The following is a 23,031-nucleotide window of genomic DNA, read 5'->3' on the forward strand; positions in this document are numbered from 1 at the left end:
GTTCAGATTGAAGTTTTAAAAAATTTGTCATTAGAAAATCGAGTTACAAGACTTGATTCTTAAGGTGCATTTATTTTAGTTGTGTGGGTGGTTCTTACTATTAGTGTTCCCGAAATCACTAGGATTGTTTCAGAATTTGCAAAACCCCCTTTGCCAGCACTGCTGTCAGATGCCATCTTTCCCCTTTTTTAACCTGATTGGTGGCAGCAATAGGCACGGTGATAAAAACAAAATAAATGCCAAGGATGGTGATTTTGGCAACTGATAGGGGTGACATCGGGATGGATATTGGTCAGAATTTTGGTATAAGCTGAACCTGAATCCAAAGAACATTGAAGCAGATCATTCTGTTTGCAAGGTTCAATCTGTAGTCATTTATGGATACTGGATGGTTAGGCGGTGTTGGGGATATTCTCAAGGCTCCTTTCCCAAGTTGATTAGTCTGTGCCTAAAAAATAATAATAATATTCATCTTGTCATGCTTTGAAATATCTAGTGAACGAGACACCATTTGACACCATTTTAGTGCAATAACAACAATAGCCGACCTTTATGATTGCATACAAACAGCTCGTTGGATGCGTGAGCTAAGTGCGTGCCCATTGATGCCCGTATATGAGGACAAAAACGTTTCATACGCATTTGCACAAGCCACTTCAAATTTCCTAAATATTTGAAGGAAGATCCTAGGAAGCAGATGTGATTTTGGGCAGATATGTTACCCTAGGTAAAAGTTTTCTGCTATTAAGATTCTAATCCTATGCATTTTTTTTTTTGTTGGTAAATCAGATATGTCATACCTTCCTAGTATGGATACATCCAAAAAATTCAGGTGGTGGAGGAAGGGAGGTGAAAAATTTGAGGCAAAAGAGGGATGCCAAGAAGATAAGTTTGTAGGAGGGATAACATATCCTGATTATGCAGTCCCAACGTGCAGCAAAGCATATTGGATAAATGATTAACAATTTAATCCATATCAACTATTTATAATTGTTTGAGCAAAAGAGCTAACAACAGTTAAGACTTGACAGTGAAAATGAAAACAAATTGTATTTATTGTTACACAAGCGGCACTGGGCTGACTGATTCAAATGGATGGCTAATTATAATTGCTACAAGTTCTTTAACTATAATCTCTATTTTGACAATGGAATTTGGAGATGGTTTCGTACCTTTACCAAGCACTGAGGCAACATATTTGTCCATTACTGGATCCCCTGTTGAACCCTTTGAAGAAAAGCAAATATTAAGCTCATAAAACCTTGCGCATATCCATATCATTCTATTGCATGCAGTTGAACCTAACTTGATGAGAATATATATACATAACATGGTCATCCTATTTCGAATTCAATTTAGATTCATGTCCAAATCACAACAAATTTTCCGGGATCCTCATAATTTCAGATGACGCATACCGTAAAAAGATATGGCGGTGTTTTTTTTTTTTTGGTACATTGAAAGAGAGAACACTCAGACTTATAAACTCTTGCAAAACCCAATCCATAAGCAGCATATGCCATTACCAACCCATTAAGTTTAGATGGCAGAATATCTCCCCGCATCCAGCACACATTATCTTCTTGAATGGCCGTTGATGCAACAAAATGTGCTTAAGATACTGATTGGAGCCCAATCTGTCCTTAAGATGTGGTAGTGTATTAAGAATATACAATGGCAAAATATAACATGCAATGAAAACAAGCTTGTCATCTATCTTCATTAGAATTATTAGAAAGATTTTAAGCAGATTCCATGCACTGTTGATGCAATCCTCAGGTAAAAACCATGTCAAGGATGGCGATGGCGATGTCGATGGACATGCTCTTCAAATAATCTCAGAAATAAGGCATTGTGGTTGATACGAATGCAAGGCCAATGATAACAATCATCAGGGTTAGGGCTGGAGATAATGGATGCAGTGATTCTGCATATTCTGCAGTAATCTATTTGGGTAACTAGCATTAGAATGGGGTAATCACTAATCACCACAGTTCTAAGGAAAGTTTAAAAATAGCAACCAAACATCAGACCGTGGTCTTGCTATAGAGAAATTGTATCCTGCACCATGCCGATAGTGCATTACAAGAACAAATCGTGATAAGATGAGCAAACAACAATTCAGAACGAGTGCATAATGAATGAGGCCCATAGAAAACAAGATGCATAATTGGCATGGTGCATGTGATGTAGAGTATAATTTCGCCTCGCTATATATCATCAATTTTGAGATTGACTGGATGCTATTTTTATTTCCATCTATTATAATTTATAGAATTAAGTTTTAATCCCGTTCGCTGCTAACATTTTCAGGGACCTGTAGGGGTGTATCACATCGAGTTCGGGCAGGGGCATTCTCGTAGTTACGACACAAATTCCAGGGCGGTTATATGCCCCCTGGAGACCTGGCCGGCAAACTTTGACCAGTAGGAAAAATCCACGGCATCGTCGGTTGACGCTGACGAAACGGGATCCCTAATCGACAAAAAGCCCACATCTTTCCTTCTCGACCACGTCTGCCGGGCCCCACATTCCCTCGCCTCCGCCACGTCATCTTGTCGGAAGTGGTTCTTCTTACTATCTCTTCTCCCAAACAGCAAACAGCCGTACACAGGCCTCTAACTGGAGACAAGCGTACGTCCGACTTTTAATGTTTTCACATGAACTGCCACGTCATTCGAGAGGAGGGCCAGGAGAGATGATTTTGGAAAAGTGACAAAACCACCTCTCTAACTACTTGGTCTTGGACCATTTATACTTTTATCCCAGATGTTAAAATATTACCAATTAGCTACTAAAACTTTAAATTTTTCTGCCGAGCATCTATCTCTATTTCAAAATATTATTACATATAAGAGCCACGGATCACTAATTTTATAAAATTTCATAATTTTCTTTCCTACTAATTTAAAAAAGGACTCTTATTTTGCCATGAATTGAAAGGAAGAGGAAGAAGAATCATGTAGCCGGAGCACTTTAAGATCTATGAGGGCGGATAAATGATAACGTACTTTGAGATCTATACACGAGGCATAAAAGATAAAGTGTTTTAAGATCTGTGCAAATAAATGAATGATAGAGGATGGAGTGCTTCGCGATTTATGTAGATAGATGGATGATAGAGAATGGAGTGTTTTGAGATCTGTGCAGACGGATGGATGATACATAGATGGAGTGTTGTCAAATCTATGCATGTAGATGGATGACAAAGGATAGAATTTGAGATACGTATACGTGGATGGATAATAGAGAATAGAGTACTTTGAGATTTATGCAGGTGGATGCTTGATAGAGGATGAGGATGCATTGAGAGTTGTGCTGGATAGATGATACACGGATGGAGTGCTATGAGATCTAGCAAGAAGATGGATGACAAAGAATGGATTGCTTTGAGATATGTGTAAATAGATGGATAATAGAGGATAGAATGCTTCGAGATCTATGCAAGTGGATGCTTGATATAGGATGATGATGCTTTGAGATTTGTGCTAGTGGATAGATGATAAAGGAAGGGTGCATTAAGAACTGTGCAAGTAGATAAATGATAGAGGATTGAATGCTTTGAGATTTGCGTAAGTAGATGTATGATAGAGCATGGAGTGCTTTAAGTTTTGTATAGGTGGATGGATGATGAAGAATGGAGTGCTTTGAGATCTGTATAGATGGATGCATGATAGAAAATGGAACATTAAGATGTATGCAGGCGAATGGATGATAAGGGATAGATGGTTTGAGATCTATGCAGGCGGTCGGCGGATGAATAACCGAGTATAGGTCGTTTTGAGATCTATGCAAGCGAATAGATGGGAGAGAATGGAGTGATTTGACATTTGTGATATTGGAGAATGAGAGAGGATTGGACGCTTTGAGATCTATGCAGCTCGATAAATGACATGATAGAGGACAAAATGCTTTGAGATCGCATGGAAACTACAATCTGACCTCTCTGAATAATGGATATTTTTTGTCTTTTTGCTTACTTCGTTAAAGGCTAATTGTGAGGACGGGTGCAGGTGTATGTTTAGTCCCACATTGGTTATTTGTCGAAAAGATTTTGAATACCTATACAAGATTAAGCAGCCTAAAAAAATACCTTTCGGTTAGCCAATCGTGATGCTTATGATTAAATTTAAATAGAATTAAACTTGCGAGAATGTGAAAACTAAAATAAAATAAAATAAAATAAAATAAAATAAAAAAATAAAAAAATAAAAAAGAAAGAAAAGTTGAGGATCTGTGGGCATCGTACACCACTCTCTTCTCTTTCCAAGCCTGCCGCTGGGGAAAAGTTTTGAAGCGTGAAGTGAGCTGACCCGGGATCTTCGGACCCTCGCGGCGGTGCCCATATGGTTTGAAGGCAAGGGTGGTGCTCCTCTCGTGGGCCCCACCGGCCTGGAGGCTGCCGGTTCGGTGTGGAGGACGCCAAGTCGCCCGATACCGCTGTAGGTTGTGAAGAGATCTCAACCCTTGGTTCGGAGCGTGATGATGGACCATTGGCTTCGGTGTGGCGTCAGGTGCGGCCTTCCGATGGGGTTTTCGAAGTCTCATTAGAGACCAAGCGAAGTGCGAAAAAAAAAACAGATAGGCCAAATCTCGATCAAGATATGCCTTGGTTTATCTGGAGCAAAAAGTGGGAGAGAATTGAGATTTTTCGGAATCTAGATCGATATTGGGATGGATTTAGAACGATATAATAAACTTGAGATTAAAATTATATTTAAGTATCAATTTTGAATTTTATTAATTTCAAATCAAGAGGGTGGCGTGGGAGGGAACAAATCTCATTAGAAAATATAAAAAAAATATTTGAGTAAGGATGTAGGTAGGGGTGGCAAAATATGACCCGACCCGCCAACCCGACCCGTGTTCGACCCGCCATAAACAGGTTTGGGTTTGGCCTAAACAAGTTCGGGTCGTAAACAGGTCGACCAGTTTAACCTGTTTATTAATTGGGTCGGATACGGGTTTTAGATGTCTGACCCGTTTAAACCGTTTAACCCGTTTAACTGTTGGCAGGTTATACAGGTCTAAACAGGTTAAACGGGTTAAATAGGTTAAACAGGTTAAACGGGTCTAAACAGATTTAAATAGGTCGGGTTGGGCAGGTTAAACAGGTCAGGTTGGGCAAACAGGTTAAACAGGTCTAAACAGGTTAAACAGGTCAGGTTGGGCAAATAGGTTAAACAGATCGGGTCAAGTTGGATAAACAGGTTACCTGTTTATTAAACAGGTTAAACGGGTTGGGTTGGATTATCTGTTTAATAAACAGGTCAGGTTCAGGTTGTAATTTCTGACTTGTTTAATAAATAGGTCGGGTTCAGATTTATGATTTTCTGATCCGACCTGCATGTGACCCGACCCGTTTATGATCCGACCCGACCCGATTGCCACCCCTAGATGTAGGCCATTTTGTTTATTACGGATTGGAACCGACGGAGTTAAGAAGTAAGATCCACTACATTCAAATCGCAAGCTAAAATTTTAGAGGCTAAAACTTCATTATATGAGGTCGGATTGAGATATTTTTTTTAAAAAAAATCGAATAATATTTTAAGGTCTACGATGTGATGCCCTCCCAAAGAAGCTATGCTTCCCTATCAAGCGGGCCCAAATTTCATCGTTTGGGTTTTGTTACGGGTTGGTCAAATCGATTTCTTTTTTTCTGAAAATTTTTTGACCAGACGTATCTTTTAATCTAAAATTCTACAAGATGGATCTCCGACTTGTATACTATCTTGTATAGACGGAGCGACAAGAGGCAAAGTTAGTATAGAAGTCGAGATCCATCTTGTAGAATTTTAGCTTTTTTTATTTTTTTTTTATATTAGTTATGTCTATTTTAGGATAGTGAATCTTATTAGAACTAGAAGAGAAATCCGATCCTAATTGTGTAAGAGCGGATCTTACCTTTATAAATATGACTATGTATTTCAACTTTTAGGATCAATGAAAAAAAAGATATGTAAGTCCTACTTTTGTAATTTTTTATTTTTTAAAAAAAATCAAATTGAGCGAGCTGAAAAAATTCTTTTTTCTTTCCGACCAGAACAATAAATTAATCACTATTACATTCTTCCAACTAAATATTAGTTGTAACCAAAGGATACTCTCATACGAGAACAATTCAATGAGCAAGATTGTAACAGATGTCAAGAAATGCAAATAATTCATCAGTGAGATGCAATTACACGAATCACACATTTCTCGTAAGCCATTTTTTTCACGATCAAATACAACAACAAAAGCATCAAGATGACCAGAAAAAAACTAGAGCATAAAGAAAGGCGACGAGGAGCATAAGTTCTAGTGATTGTAGCAAAATTGCCGAGTTAGGGCCGATAATGATAAGGTGGCAAGATGGTGATATTAGGACTCTCTTCTTGAGCACCGATGCAAAAAGTTTACTAATCAGGATCAAGGGACATCAGACATATTACTTGGAAAATTAAAATGTACATTAATAATGTCTAAAAATATATTGCGATATCAAGCAAAAGGTTGACGGTGATGCAGATCTTGATATACCAAAAAAGATGATGTAATTCTTGATCCTGATCCTTGATCAATTGTTTTATAAGTGTCTAATAGCACAGGAAGAATGGCTTCTAGTTATTACGCTAAGTGACGAAGCTAACTAACAAGCAAACATACTTCGATAGGATTCAATATATCAAATACTGCAGATACACGTACTTGCAGGCTTGGTGAAGGTTATTTTTGTAACATTTACCAAGCTATTTTGGGTGAGGTCCTACGTTGTTACAAATGATATAAGAGTGGATCCAACCCATAATCTATGTGGACTAGGGGATACTGCAGTACAAATCCATTAGGGCTGATTACGAGCCGATCGTGGTATTTATGATTAGATTTGAATGGATTTGAACTCTTAGTTTAACGGAGACGTTAGGGCTTGAATGAAAGGAGTATGTGAGGATCCGTGCGGACGTGTGTTTAGTCCCACATCGGTTTTTTGCTGGGTAGATCTTGAGTACTTAAACAAGATCAAAGAACTGAAATAATACCTTCCGACTAGCCATTTTGGATGAAGTCTTGGATTGTTGCATAAACCCTGGCGAGATGCTCTCCCAAAAATTGGAACACAATGCATGCATCCCATGAAAAAATTGGAACACGGATGGCCATGAAATCTGATTCCCCGCCTTTTGGCTCCCCACTATAGAACTTATTATCAATATTTGTGCCCAAGAGCAAATTAAGAAGGTAATTACATTGAGCGAATATACGTTTACAACCTATAGCATCATCGTGAATCAGACAAGCAAAATCCAAATGAAAAATTGAGTTTCTTCGTTGAAGTCCATGTCTACATATCTTACGGCAAGTCGGCCTATAGAAGGGTCAGAACATGTACTTCAGAATGCTATAGCTAAGATTAGTATCAAAGTCTAAATTTTAGAATCCTTAGAATTTGCCAGAAAAATTAAGAGATAAATAGAAACCGGATAAAAAGACATTGCAGCACAAATTTATGAAGGCTAACCACAAGCCGATCGTAGTGCTTGTGATTAGATTTGAATGGATTTGAATTTCTAGCCTGACGAGGACGTCAGGGTTTAAACGAAAGGAGTATATGAAAATCTGTACGAGTGTGTGTTTAATCACACATCGGCTAGCTAAGGAGATCTTAGACACTTATACAGGATTAAAAATTCAAATAATATCTTCCGGCTACCTATTTTGAATGACATTCTCGATTGTCACAAATAAAAATCTTGCGATAGCCTTAATTTGTGATATATATTCAACGACGATAGAAAAGTCCCCTTCAAGAATGATCTCGGTACAGTATAATTCGTGAATCGCAGCCATTAATCCTTCCCATGCAGCCTGAAGTTCGGATGATGGTGCCGAAACAGCAGTAAACACACGAGCGTCGGCGGGTAAGACTTGACCAAGATGGTTTCTTACCAAGAAGTCGGCACCAACTTGTCCCTATAGAAAGGAGCCATCGAAGTTGACTCTGACTATACCAGGGGAAGGGATACCACATGGACCTGTGCTTTTGTACCTTCAGGTATCCCAATGCCTCATTGAATTCCATTGCCAGATTGACCACCAAATTAGCCGACTGCCTCGAAGATATGCAAGTTTGAAACAGCCTTTGATTCCTTGATCTCCATAAGAGCCAACACAATATGAAACAATTGATCGGCAATGGACAGGGCTTGAACGAGACACCAACATGTAGTAAGGCATCAATGGAATCAAAATTAAGATCAGCGGACAACCGCTCCCGAAGATAATTCCAAGTTGATGTTGCCACCGAACAAAGTATTAAAACTATGTTCTAAGTCCTCTTTTTTTTTTTTTTTTTTTTTGTGAAAACGGCAATTCATATAGCTCTAACTTGAGTATATCCAGTCAAATCCAAAGAAAGTAAAAGGTACAAAAAAGTGGGAATATCAGCTACAGATGTCTCAAAAAACTTCTCGGAGTGCTGAACGACGTAGGAGGCGATCTAGTCAGCTGCTCTGTTCGTCTCCCGGTACACATGTATTGCCTGAAAATTATCCATCTTCTAAACCAATCTTTAGGTCTCTAGGATGAGCGGGTGACCATCACCGTACCTATCCGCACCCCGGATCCAGTCGATCACCCGCAGAAGAGTCATCTTCGAACCCACATATATATCAAGGGACGTAGCTTGCTGCTGGAGATGCCTCTTTAAGCTAATAATGTTTTGCCAGGCAACGGGCGCCATAATATCTTCCACCAAAGCATTCTAACTCGAGGTATAGCTTCCATATTTCAAATATAGGTTAAAAAAAAAAAAGTGGAGTGAGGATCCGTATATGACTCATACCTTAGCTTTTTCTAGTGTCACTAATTTATAAATAGTATTTCAAGGACTAATATTATCTTCAAGCCTACTGCCAATATTCCAAAAAATGTGATGCTCGAAATCAACTGAGGCTAAGAATTCATTTAAATCTAATCATAAATACTATAATCGGCTTTTAATCAGCTCCAATATAAATAAAGTATATATATATATATATATATATATATATATAGATAAAAAATATAGATCGTAGATTGAGGATCTATATATGACTCATATCTTAGCTTTTTGTATGTCACTAATTTATAGATAGTATTTCAAAAACCAATATTATGTTCAAGCTTATTGCCGATATTCCAAAAAATGTGATGCTCGGAAACAGTTAAGTTATTGCTGAGAATTCAAATCTATTTAAACTAATCGCAAGGTTGGTTTGGTGGTCCCGGTGCCAGATCATGATAAGTGTCTAATGGGAAAAAAGCGAGGTCATGCGTCGAGCCACGTGGTCGTCGTGTTACTGGTCGCTCCGACTTTGGGGACTCATGGCACCGAGGTGCCGGACCACGTCAACCGCATGACGGGGTATTAGCTGGCCCTCGAGCGCCGCGACGCCTCCACGCGTAGATCGCTACTGATATCGAAACGTGTACGACTGTGGTGACGATTCGCATGAACTGTTTCCCCTTCACCCAAACCGACGGGCCAACTCAACCACCACCAACTCCACTGCCCACAGCTCACGCCCCCCGCTCCGACCCAAACTGCCCCCAGGAAAGAACCCATACAATTTTATCCCGCGACTCCAGTGGGACCCACGGAATTAGACTCTTGGGTCTTTCTCAGGGATCCGTTTCGAGTCCGTTTATTATGTGACATACAGGATTTATGCTGGGGTCCAATTGATGGACACGTGTATTGTGACGTGGCAATTGGCTCGGCTCCCGCTTCATCCCCAGGCTTCTTGGCCTTCTTCCTTGCCTTCAACCCACCCCCCACTCCTGGCCTCTCTCTTCTTTTCCCGTTCCGCGTGCGTTCGAATTAATGGCGCAAGAATAGAAGCTGGGGTTTGGGTAAGTGTTTGGTTTTCGTTCTCTTCGTGAAGTTTTCTTTGGGATTGCTCCAACTCGCAAGTTCTGCGAATAGTTTTTCTTTTTGTCCCCGACGAACGGGCGGCGATTTAGTGTATTTTAGGGTTTGGCGAAGGATTTCGTGGCTGGAATCTGCAGGTAAGTGGAGATTTTTTTGTTTAGTTCGTCGAATTCCTTTTATAAATGGTGGATTTTGGGTTTTTAAGACGAAATCGTTTCGAGTTCTTTGAAATTTTGATGTTTTGGTAGTTGTCGGACTGGATTGTGAAATTTTCATTATTTTTGTTCGGGCGATGGCATTAGCATGGTAGCGATTCCCAATTTTTTGCCCATATTTTCTTCTGATGATCACATTAATAAGGGATTTGATTAGTCTTCTGATGCGACAATCCGAATAGTTTAATCTTTTCTGCTCAAATTTGTTTTTGGGGAAATAAATGATTTTTATCTGCTTGTAGAAAGAGAGGAATAGAGGGAGAGAGGAGTTGGAGAGAGAGGTGGGGGTAAATGGGAAAGAGGATTCTTGGAAAGAAAAGAGGAAAAAAGAGTGAAAAAAAGAGGAAGATTAGAAAAATGGTGACCGCATACAGAAGAAATTTCAAGGATAGTCGTTGTTGAAGCCGCGGTGAAACTCAATCCTAGTTCGGGACCGGTAGGGAGCTTTAGGTTCCCAAATCGATGTTTGTCTTTTCCCCTTTGATTTGGGGTATTACTGTCATTTCTCCTACTAAATTACCATTGGGAGGCGATTAATGACCTTCGAAGGTTTATAACCATGAAGTCTCACCGCCCGATTTGTTGTTTTGTATGATAAAATGGCACATCTGCCCCTCTCATAATCTAAACTCACGTTCCGGGAACATTACTTTATAGAAAAGGAAAATTTCTATGTGGATCAGAATTCAGAAATTTAGTTTCACGTCTCTTTGTTAGTCCTTTTTGAGAAAGACATGTCTAGTTTAGAACAGAAAAATATTAGTTTATGTTTTTTCTTAACCAGATATTTCCTCCCTTTCTCTTATTTTTTCCCTTTTCTCCTTTTCCCGCTCTTTTTCCTGGGATTTGGTTTGGGTGAAACTCAGAAGCATGTATGATACTCAGATACTCTGCTACTGTATCAAACCTTGTATTCTTCGCTTGCTTAATGGAATGACTGTAGAAGACGAAATTGTCGCTCCTACCAGTTGTGGTGGTTGTTACTTTTTAGTCATGCAGTTGCTTGAGGTGTTCAAACAACCACCATGAATTGCGATCGACATGGGTGTCATTAGTACTACGGGGTTGACAATTCATGAAATAATTAAGACTCTTAATTATGTCAGTGTATATATATATATATATATATGTATGTATATATATATATATGTATATATATATATATGTATGTATATATATATGTATATATATATATATGTATGTATATATATATATGTATATATATATATATATATATATGTATATATATATATATGTATATATATATATATATATATGTATATATATATATATATATATGTATATATATATATATGTATATATATATATATATATGGTTGAAAAGTACCAAAATAATGGTTAGAGAAAAATTGGAGTTTAGGATATCTTTTTTCCCGAAATCACATTGACCAAAGAAAAAGATACACATGCTTGCATCAGGCTTAATTTTAACTCCTCTTTCATCATATGAAAGATGGGATTTTTCAAGGCACCATTTATCCAAGGATTGAAAAAATTGCATATGGAAGGGAATTAGTTTCTAGCACTTTCACTTCTTCTTCCTTCCTTTTTTTGTGGGTATGATGCCAAATCAGCGTCATTTATGGCAGAAGTTCAGAATTTGAACATTGTGAGCTGGAATCTCTCTTAATGCTTAAGCACTTTTCTCTAATTCTGTCTATGATGCATCTTGCCGCATTTTCATCATTTTGATCACCAAAACCTTGAGATATTATTAACTAGGCGTTGCCAAAACCAATGCAGTGGCAGTTGCTTCTGGTTATTTCCTTAACCTAATATTCTTTTCTGAGTCCCATCAAAAATCAGTTTTTATGGGATAAATTAACACTAGGCAATGTGATTATTAATTTGCTTAAGAATATTTTACATTATAATCCTTTGGCAGAAGGTGGTAAAACAAAAAACAGCAAGGGCCATAGATAGATATAGCAAGCTTTATTATTTTGGAAGTTTCAAATAACCTGTCAAACATTCAGAGGAATTTTGGCACTTGTTGTAGTCCTGTGTTATATAGACTAGACCAATGATAGTTCATTGTGTAAAAAGTTTTAGTTATTTGGTGGCATATATTAGTATATATGGCAATTTTGTTTTCTGGCCTTAATTGTTTTCCACTACAGCATGCCGATATCTCTAAAGTTATTTTGTTTCATGATCTTGGTGCTCAAGTACATGATATCCCCTGCATAATGTCAGGAACATGATGGCCTCCCAGTGGAATGTATTTAGCACAGTATTGTGCAGCTTAATATCATTTATTTGGTAAAGGAAATTAGGTGTGCTCTATTGCAAAAACTGGTATAGAGTATTATATTCCTCTGGTGCATCATATATTCTTGAATGACTTTCCAAGTGGAATTTCCTTGGTGTATTTTTCCGTTGAGCTGTGATACAGTGGTTTAAGCATTGTGTATACTCCCTGCACCTATGAAGCTTTGTGTATATATTTTTTAAATCTTGATGATATATGATGATAGCTACATCTTGCTAAAGTTTAAGTGTCATCTGGATAGCTGAGCTTGTTAAGACTTTATGTGGAAACTGGCATATGGTTTTGATAGTTTGTTGGTTCATAATCTGCTGTTTTGCACCTTATTTATGGGATTTCCTAAGATTCAAGACCTTTAGAGATATCCTACTTTCAACAGAATTATTCTTTAATACCTATACACCATGTTCAGGTGATCTATAATTCAACCTTCATGGGGAATGATGAAGCTGGGACTCCTCCAAAGTCTGACAAAGCATCTTCATCTATGCAGGTTAGCAGAAATTCTTTTAAGACACAGATAGACTGTCTTGTGAGAATAAATTATATTAATATCTTAGAAAGCTATATCTCCTTACCTAAGGTTCATTGAACCAGTATTGGGCATTGTACCGACTGGTGACTAGTTCGGTATGGTACTAGTATGTACCATAGCAATCTGAGCAGTACTGGAACTAGGGGAAGCGAGAGAGGGGAGAGAGCGGAGGGTTTCCTTGAACGGAGAGGGTGAGAGAGCGGAGAGCGGGAGGCAAGCGAGAGAGAGAGCCGAGAGAATGGAGAGGACGAGCAAGAGACTAAGAGAGGGATGTGCACACAGGTCCATCATTGACATCATTGGCGGCAGTGGCAGCGGTGATGAAACCCTAGACATAGCGTCTAGCAAGAGAGACAAGTGAGGTGAGAGAGAGAGAGAGAGAGAGGAGGGCTTCCTTGAAAGGAGAGGACAAGAGAGAGAGAGAGAGGAGAAAAATAGAGAAAAGGATGCGTACCAATCCTTCATCATTGTTGTTGTTGGCGGCGGCGACACTGCCAAAATCCTAGCTTTAGCGAGAGAGGCGAGCGAGACGAGCAAGACGGCTGAGAGACAGGCAAAGGGTAATATCAAGACCAAACTCGAACCAAATTAGGAGCCTGTTCTGTCCTGATAATCAACCTATTCGGGTCGGTACACCCTGAACCAGGAGGTTCATGTTGGTTCGGCCATCCTTGTCCTCACATGTGATTGTGAAATATCAGGGAGTCTATGTCTGACTTCCATGCACATCTTACACATGTTCTTCCAGGCATGCATTATGCTGCTTGTAAGCATTATTTAAGTAAACAATCTATACTATATTGGAAGTTTGTGACAATAACTGGCTGCAAGTTAACACAGGAAGAAAATAAGAGCAAATCATCATCAAAATGGTTGGTATAACAAGTTTCAACTATTTTGACATTGTAGCATAAGCTGGGTACTGTTATATAGACAGATGACGACTGATGTTAGATTGACATAATATGCACATATTTGTGATGATTTCATGATAGAATCATATGAACTGTGATAATAAACCACGTAACAAGTATCTATAGTATCATTTTGATGCAACACTTGATACCATGGTCTGCCGTACCGGTTCGTACCGGCCGGTACGGGCCGGTACGTACCGGTCCGGCCTGGGACCGGTACCGGATCAGCGTGAAATCCGGTACCGGTAATTTATTGTTGAAGAACCGGTACGGGACCGGTACGCCACCGGTACGGGACCGGTACGGACCCGTACGCCACCGGTACGGACCGGTACGCCACCGGTACGGACCGGTCCGGGACCGATTTCGTACCGGTCCGGGACGCCACCGGTACGCCGACCGGTACCGGTACGGCGGACCTTGCTTGATACTATGTTGTCTAAACTAGACAAACATGCACACCTCCATTTCTGCTATCTTATTGTTTTTGTGATATGAGGCAGTGATCACGTTATTTTCCTTTATTTGCATTTGCAGGAGAAACCAACCATTTGTCCGTACCCGGATTGGACGACTATGCAGGTTGATTAGTACCAAGTGTTTAATCCTTTGCTCCCGAACGCTCCAATTATTCAATAATCCATTTTAATGACATAACCAAAAAGGCTTTTTTCTTCTCTTTCCAGGCATATTATGGCCCGGGAGTGGCCATGCCACATCCATTTTTCAGCACTTCAGTTGCTCCTGGCCATGCACCTAATCCATATTTGTGGGGGCCTCAGGTACTGAAATTTCTAATTTTGTGGTTTCTAGCACGTTTGCAATGCATAAGTGCTGCAGCGAAATTCTTGTAGGAAAAAAAAAAACTTTAAATTGCCATATGAACCATATGAGAGGAAAATGTCGTGACTCCATTTGCTGGTGTTTTAGAAGGACATATGGCATTGTATTTTTTTTTGGTTTCAGGATAGTGGTGATGCATCTTTCATGGAAGCCTTTCATGTTCCAGGAGAAGGAATGGCCGTATTATGTGCATCTTCCAACCAAATGCATATAATGTACAGTTTGATTTGGCACCAACTGATGCAAGTCACTGTGAAACACTTATGCAAACAAACATAATGAAATGTTTCAAATGGTTTCTTTGGCTTAAGGCACAAAATTATAATAGCCTTTTGGCCTATATTTTGATTAGCACCTCATGCTGCAAATAATTGTGAGATGGCTATGCAAACAAACATAATAAAAGGTTGCAATTTTGGTTCTTGGCATAAGGCAATGTTTCAGAATTACCTTTTGAAGTGCATTATAAGAGTAACTTATTAGATCATTTAGAGCATTAATGTGGTCTTTCTTGATAGAGATAGGCATGATAGCAATATACCTGCTTCATGCCAATTAAATTTAGCCTCCATAGACAAAGTGACAAGCAATGAGTTGGAAGCAGTGACGGCGGTGGAGGCACTTCTAAGATGTTTTATCTCAGATAACGGCCAGACCTTAATGCTGGTTTGTGATGCCTTAGTTGGAAAGTCGGATGGTTTCTTAGTCGATGTCTGTACTCACTAAGGCTCTTCCAGCCACTTCATCTAGGGGCTCTATGTCGACACTCATTCGTTGACCGCTTAGATTGCTTTGAATACATTATTGACCTTGTGTTAGTGAGAGGTTGAATGGGTTGGGTTTTGACCACAATGTTTCAGGTTTTCGGCTAGCTGTTGCTTTTGGTCTGAAATTATTTCGATCTGAGTTTGTGCAAGGCTATCGACCAAGGTCGGTAGAATCGTCCTGAACCGAACGGTCATACCGAGCTGTCTCGGCGACGAACTGGGACGGTTCCGGCAATGGTTTTCGAACGAAAATTGTTGTCGGAGGGGGAGAAGGAGAAGGAGAGGGAAAGAGAGGAAAAGAGAGAGCGAGCAGGGGAGGGAAGGAGAGGGAAAGGAAGGAAGAGAGAGGGAGATGGAGGCCGGACAATGAGCCGCGCGGAGGACGCTTCTTTGGGCTTTGCGGCTGGAAAACAGGCCGGGAATGAAACAGGGGACCCGACCTATTTTTCTGCTACGGAGCCTTCCTCCGCCTTTTTTTAGGTCATCGGCCTCCGCCACTCTCCTTCTCTCCCTCCCTCTCTCCTCTTCTCTCTCTCCGTTCGCCCTCTCCCCCGCCTTTTCTACTCTATCGTTACAGGTCCAGCACAACACGACGCAAGCCTGTACCGACCCATGCCGCCAGGCAACCAATCCGGAGCTCGGTACCGGCACAGCAGACCATGCTATCAACACTGGAAAAAGGCCCGGTATCGCCTCCTCTACTATATCAAGTTAGGTATATTTTGTTGGATGCATTGATCGCCTAGCAAAATCCTTTCCTAGTGGATTAAACATATGATGGTCTAGCGAGCCAGCGGTCGAAAAGTTGATTTCATTATTAGTCGTGAGATCTAACAAATAACCATGTATTGATGTCCTTTAGCTGACACAAGTATCCAACTATATTTCTGATATTATGGGTTAAACCCAAAACAAACTGCTATTATTTGCTGGACCGGAAAAAAAAGAAAACAAAAAAAAGAAGGAAAGGGAAAAATAGAGTTAATATCATGTGTTAGGTGTCTAAAGCTATCATGAATAGCTTAATATTTTTTTGGTAAATATGAATAGCTTAATATTGCTTTGATTCATGCAAATAAGAAGAAAGTATTAGCAATTTTCCATTTATGCAATCATACTTAATGTGTTTGGATGCACTAAAAGATCAAATATCCTTTTTTCTGCTGACAAGCTCATGGCTTTTTTTCTTGAAATTGAAGGTTATATTACTATATAAGAGGGCTACTAGACTTAACATGTGTATATTGGCAAAGGCTGCCTATACTTATTGTGAACTACAAACAACCTCTTAACATGAGCTTTGCATCTCTTACATGAAGGTCCATGATTTACGGATGACTAGGTATAGGATATCCAATGCATAAGTGGTTTTTGCAAGGTACGCTGCCTCAATATCGGGCTCCGTACCAGTGCCACACTCTTAGTATGGTACGATATGGGGTTGGTTCGGCGTACCGAGTGTCGGTATGCTTCAGTACCATGTACTGACACTGGATATGCCTCTGTACCATATACCGACACTGAATTGGTACGGTACGGTATGGCCTGTACCTCTGATTCGGTACAGTACAACGAACCTTCGGTATTTGTCATAGTTTTTATCACTAACCTATGCTAGTCCATGCCAGCTAGCAGGTACTATGCTTTACCACTATCGACACTAGACCGTAGCTTAGTGTGGGGAAAACAAGTCATGCTATTCAGTATCTATGTGTGCTGATTTGGCATGGGTTTGTAACTTTGTATGGTTGGATTGCTCAGTGCCGAGTCAAATATTTCCTTTTCGACATTGCACGACACATTTTAATGCTGGCCACTAGCTAGCATGCCCCATGACAGTGACAAATCCTTGGTCGTTGCTTACATGCCCATTTATGTTTAAAATATTTTGTATCATGAGCTAGTTAATGATTTATGTATAGAAAAGTCATATAATGCCTGAAATCTTGAAACTGGTTATCTTTTAGCCGATCCAAGTACCCTACTACATTTCTAAAATTATAAGTTGAAACCAAAACAAATGCCCTATTTTTGGCTGGATATTAGTAATTTTTTTGATGGACATGGGGGAATAGATCAACTCTAGTAGCAATCCTACAAAAAGAATCATTGGCATTGGTGATGCTGGATAGAGATCAATTTGAATTTTCAGCCTTTGGAGACTGAGAAAAGAAGAAAAAGGAGTTGATATCATGTATAAGGCATCTAAAGCTATTATTAATAGCTCAATATGTGATTATTTTGCTTTGACACAGGCAAAAATAAATATTGGCAATTTTCTGAATGCACAATGCATGCTGTAAGGCATTTGGATGTACATATGATCATCATATTTTTTTTTTCTTAAGCAAACAAGATCATTATATATTTTGGTACCTTTTTGGGATATTGCAAGTTATGGTATTATAGAGGAGAGCTGCTAGACCTACATATATATATAGGCAAAGGCCATATAGACCTAGTGTAAACCACATACAGTCTTCCTTGATGTGGGTCTTGCATCTCATACATGGGAGCCCATGATCAATAGGGGCAGGATGTAGGACATGTAAGGTGGTCTTCACCATGGATTTGAGTGCCAATCTGTTGGCGCGAACAGTGTCAGGTTAGTATCAACACCCAATATTGGGTTGGTATCGAGTTCTAGGCCTCTTGGAGTCCTATTAAATTGTGCCAATTTGGCATGGTTAGTATGCATTTTATTGCTTGGTATCAAGCCAAAGAGTCTTCTTTTAATTTCTTTGTTTTGAACATGACATGATGTGGCATGTTCATGCCGGCCACTAGCTGGCTTGTCCCATGCCGACAATACTTTAATTCTTGGTCTAGGCCTACATGCCCATATAGGTTTAGGAATTTCATATTAGAAATTAGCTATTTGTTCGTGTACTAGAAGTCATAATCCATATAATTATGGAACCGGAAATTTTTACTTCAAATTAAATCTTTTAGGTTTTCCTATGCTTGTCATTTTATAGGTTTACGATCTATTTCCCATTTCTATCATTTTATACTCTTTCATCTTTGAGTTTGCTCCTTTTAACAACCAAACACTTCCTAAGATAAAATCTCAGTTCTTAATATGAAAAGCTGGAAACAAGGAAAAAGGATCAGATCATGTTTTTTGAACTGGCATCATTTAGAGGTAGAACCTCTAAATGGAGCCTAGAGGTTTGCAGCAATTCAATACATAGTTACATACAATTAAAAAGTGTCATGAACATGGTATGCTGTACCGATCGGTACCGGTCGGTACTGGGCATACCGTACCCGTACTAATGGGTACCGGTATCGGTACGCCAGTGTCGGTACGCCTGACGTACCGCGTACCGTATCGTACCGACACTCGGTACGCCTATGTTAGTGCGGCCCCGGTACGGGGTTCGGTACCGGTACGGCGAACCTTGGTCATGAACGTCTGATATAACATTGAAATAGTACACAAATATATGGTGTACATACATATAGAACTGCAGATAGACCAGACATGATGCCGCTATATGCAACTTATATTTCTATATTGGCAAACCATTATGCATGCATAGCATCAATACTGATCATTTACCAAAATTGTCATTTTCTTGGTTACTATATTTGTTGGTTGAGTATTGGAATCTCATCGAACATTTCAAGGACACTGTAGATTGTCAAAATAAAAGTGGCACCAATGATTAAAGTGCCTTTTATGTGAGCACGGACTAACAGATGTCATGTCGTGCTTGATTGGCATGTGTCATGGCTTCATGATAGTACATGCCAAGTATTGGCATGGCACGGCATTGTGCTAGTGCCAAGATGGAAGGGCATCAGCATATAACGGTTAAAACCATGGGTGATACTTTGTACTAGCAGCGTCTGCTAGTATATATATGACTGTAGTTTGACATGGTTACCAAGTCATTGATTTTACTGTCATGCAAACTCATTCTCTAATGACAATATTTCTGTCGCAGCCTTTGATGCCGCCTCCTTTTGGGATGCCATACGCTGCAATCTATCCACCTGCAGGGGTTTACTCTCATCCCCCGATGCCCCTTGTGAGTAGAGAAAATATTCTGTGTTGTTTCCTTTTATTGGCAACTTGTATCCACTGAGACAGTTATAATTTTAACTGATTCTTTTCCTGTGCATTTAGGATAGCAAATACATTTTGGTAGGTAAATATAGAAAGGGCTGCACAAAATGGAAAACTATAGGTTTGGGTTGAAGTGCTCTAATTCATAGTGATTTGTTCTGCTTCCAGGGATCTCACATGCAATGTCAAGGAATGACACCATCGCCCACTATTAGTGAAACAGTAGTGGTAGGTGCTTTTTACCTAGGAAGTATGACATAAAATTTATTGTTATGGTGCTTTAGCAACTCAACTACTTATAGACACTGTATATACTATTGTACTCTGCTAGTTGTGCTAACCATTCTCTTGGACTGGCTTTACTTTTTATTGTTACTGCTATTGTGCAGATGACGACTCCTTTAAGCATGGAGATGCCTGCTAAGTCACCAAGCAATAAGGATAAAGGCCTCATGAAAAAGCTTAAAAGGTTTGATGGGCTTGCTGTGTCAGCGGGCAACGGTGATGCTGAAAGTAGAGGAGGTGATAGGAATGGTTCATCACAAAGGTTTGTTCACATTAAAGATTTCTTGCTGCTTGATGATTTTTCTTCTGGCTTCTTGATGAAGCTAGTTCGAATCCAGTCTAAAATGAACGTTTTGGTGGTTGTTTCTTGCACAGCGAAGATGATAGTGTGGAAGGCTTAAGTGATGGAAGTGATGGAAATAATGCAGGGGTAATTCATTTTGACTTTCATTTTTGGGTGAATCAGTTTACTTTTTAAAAATTTCATCTGGAGATGCATTACTGCAAATTTATTCAGCAGTTTTGTTCTTTTTTAGGGGAATAAAACCCGAGGAAAGCAAAGCTCTAAAGATATACGAGGCCCAGGTATTGCCATTCTTGCCTGCCATGGATGTCTTTTATCTAAATTAAACCAGTAAGGTCCTGTATTTTTGGCATCACCACCCTTCATCAATCATCATGCATCATGGAGAGCAGAACTTAAAGCGTAATTTTTTGTTTGCAAAGATCTTATTTAGTTAACATATTTGGTTGTAATTGTATGTGTTCTGCTGGTTGATTAATTCTCAATATGGCCGGGAAACAGCGGTTATGTTTGTTAATGAGAATGATCGATCAACTTTCGAATTATATTATTTTCTTGTATACTAGTCGTTTCTTTAGAACATGGATTGTGTATCTTGCTTGTGGGATTCCATAGAAGTCATGCCTAAAGGTATCCTTGTTGAATCTTTATAGGCGATGGTAAGGTTGACACACAGACCAATGCTGCTCATGGTGTGGAAACAAGTGCATCCTCAAAAATGTCTCTGGGGGTTACTGTTGCAACTGCAGATATCTCAAGAAAGGTAGGCACTGTGCCTTCATCTAGTCCACCACCAGAAATGAAATTCAGTGTTGCTAGTATCAGAAAAGTTCGAGCTAGGGGGACACCTATGATACTGGGTCGTAATGGAGTACCTTCCGAACTCTGGATACAAGCATGTGCATTCTGCAAATGTTTATTTCCCTACTATTTGGTTCTTGTTTCTGCAATTGTTCCCAGATTATTACTTTATACTTTTTTGCAGAAATTACTCTGCCTCGCTTGCAACGATTTTTGATATATTCTTCACTTTGCTCCTAGACCTTTATGTCCAACTGTTGCCTCATCTTTCTTGTTGAAAGACAAGTTTCTCATAGGCTTCCAACTGCTTTTGTGCTTCTTAATTGACCGGTATTCCAGGCTTGCTCCCTGCTGACTTCCATCCTGAATGAAAGCTTATCCATCCTTGATAGCACTCTATTTCTGTGTTGAACCCTTAAATTTAATAGTCAAAAAATGTTCTGTTGAAGGTTCAGTTTTCAGTAGAAGTGTGTTCAGTATTTTCTTAAGTCATGAGGCTTTAGCAACTTTTATGGTGAACTTTATATCTAAATCTTCTTCTGTCGCATGAATTTTTTTTTTCCAAGCATGTTTTTATTGTTCTGGATTCAGCTTTTAGGCTTACTTTTTTCATGGTATATTTTCCCCAGGATGAGAGGGAACTCAAACGTGAAAGGAGGAAGCAATCCAATAGGGAATCTGCTAGAAGGTCAAGGTTGAGGAAACAGGTACTCTAGAGCAGAATCTTGAGCACTGAGTTTTCTTGTCTTCCTTGAATTGCCTCTATGATCTCGTTTTTCTTCATCTTCTTCCTTTTCTTCTTTTCTGAAATCTTCATACTATGCCCAGGCTGAAACTGAAGAACTTGCTATGAAAGTTGAGACCCTGGGTGCTGAGAACATGGCTTTGAGATCTGAAATCAGTCGGCTATCAGAGAAGTCGGATAATCTCAGATTAGAAAATTCAACCCTAATGGTACCTTCTGATTTCTCCTTTGTCAGATTTATTGAACTGTGGTTCTCTATAGGACTAGTTCAGAATAGAGACTTCCATCATGCTTTATGACTAACATGGGAAACATGCATGAACTTGGAATTTGAGTTATCATATGCAAGTATTAGAAATAGCAGTTGCTTGTATGTAGATCCATCACAACATATGGTAAAAATTAACAACATCTAAAATATATTATCAATGGATGCATTACAATTACTCAAAATGTAAATTTGGTCCCTTGTCCGCTCATTTTTACATCGTGAGATTGAAAAGTTTGTTCGTTTTATATTTTTGTTTACAGGAGAAACTGAAGACTTCACAATCGAGCCAAGCAGAAGAGATGTCTGCTGCTAAAATGGAGACTGAGGGAGTCCCGTCTGTTGTTGCAGAGAACTTCTTGTCAATAATAGATAACTCAAGCTCGATTAGTGCAAGTGCACAGCAGCAGGATGAGGCTTGTGAGAACTCTAGTGGCAAGTTCCACCAGCTTCTTGACTCCAAACCTAGGACAGATGCTCTGGCTGCAAGCTAATCTGCAATTGATCTCACTAATCCACAGTTCTGGTCCAGTTATAAGCCCAAAGATATTGCTGATATTAACGTTATGGTAGGTATCAAGTAAGTTAGGCAGTGGTAAGAAACTGATCAACTTGAGAGTGACCTCGAGACTCAGGTAACTAGCGGGCCTGATGGCTTGCGTCTTGGGGGAAAAAAATTAAACATAGTCCTAAATGTATGTGATCCAGGCGACTTGTATGATCCATTCATGGTGTTGGAAAATTTTAGAACTGGATGTTGCTGAGGATAATAATTAGAGAAACATCTGTATATTTTAGGATATTTTAAGAAAAATGTACTCTTCCTGTTACTGTTCTTTAATGGTTGGCTGCGTTTGGTATTACCGGGCAGTACTGTATTTAGTTTGTATTGTTTAAAATGCTGAATTTTCCTGAAAACGTAGGCTGCCTGGTCTGGTTCACTTGTGTCTCTGTGTTGCCATGTTAAGTGATGGTGTTCCCTGAAAATTTTGTTTGCACATTTACACCTGACAAATATTGCCATGTTTTGCTTCTGTGGCACTTGAACAAACGCCACCCGAAGCAATTTTTTGTTGTTGTTGTTGTTGTTT

General features: G+C 39.4%; 1 protein-coding gene across 4 annotated transcripts; it reads left to right on the forward strand.

Moving 5' to 3' along the window:
• Positions 1 to 9,693: 9,693 nt before the first annotated feature.
• On the forward strand, positions 9,694 to 22,885 carry LOC103708357 (G-box-binding factor 3). Of its 4 annotated transcripts, none has more exons than XM_039131190.1 (13): positions 9,694 to 9,876; positions 12,813 to 12,893; positions 14,390 to 14,434; positions 14,539 to 14,634; positions 19,416 to 19,499; positions 19,706 to 19,765; positions 19,927 to 20,084; positions 20,198 to 20,252; positions 20,359 to 20,407; positions 20,780 to 20,889; positions 21,557 to 21,634; positions 21,756 to 21,881; positions 22,204 to 22,885. In XM_039131190.1, exons 1-13 carry the CDS (start codon positions 9,709 to 9,711, stop codon positions 22,432 to 22,434), a joined length of 1,341 nt encoding a protein of 446 aa, XP_038987118.1. In that variant the 5' UTR covers positions 9,694 to 9,708; the 3' UTR covers positions 22,435 to 22,885. The 4 variants fall into 4 exon arrangements, with proteins under 4 accessions (XP_038987118.1, XP_038987119.1, XP_026660933.2 ...); XM_039131191.1 differs by having other exon boundaries at positions 20,359 to 20,401; positions 22,204 to 22,601; XM_008793250.4 differs by having other exon boundaries at positions 9,803 to 10,032; positions 22,204 to 22,601.
• The last annotated feature ends 146 nt before the right edge of the window (positions 22,886 to 23,031 follow it).

Source organism: Phoenix dactylifera, chromosome 11, assembly GCF_009389715.1.
Source record: "Phoenix dactylifera cultivar Barhee BC4 chromosome 11, palm_55x_up_171113_PBpolish2nd_filt_p, whole genome shotgun sequence".
In the NCBI taxonomy this organism is placed as follows: domain Eukaryota; kingdom Viridiplantae; phylum Streptophyta; class Magnoliopsida; order Arecales; family Arecaceae; genus Phoenix; species Phoenix dactylifera.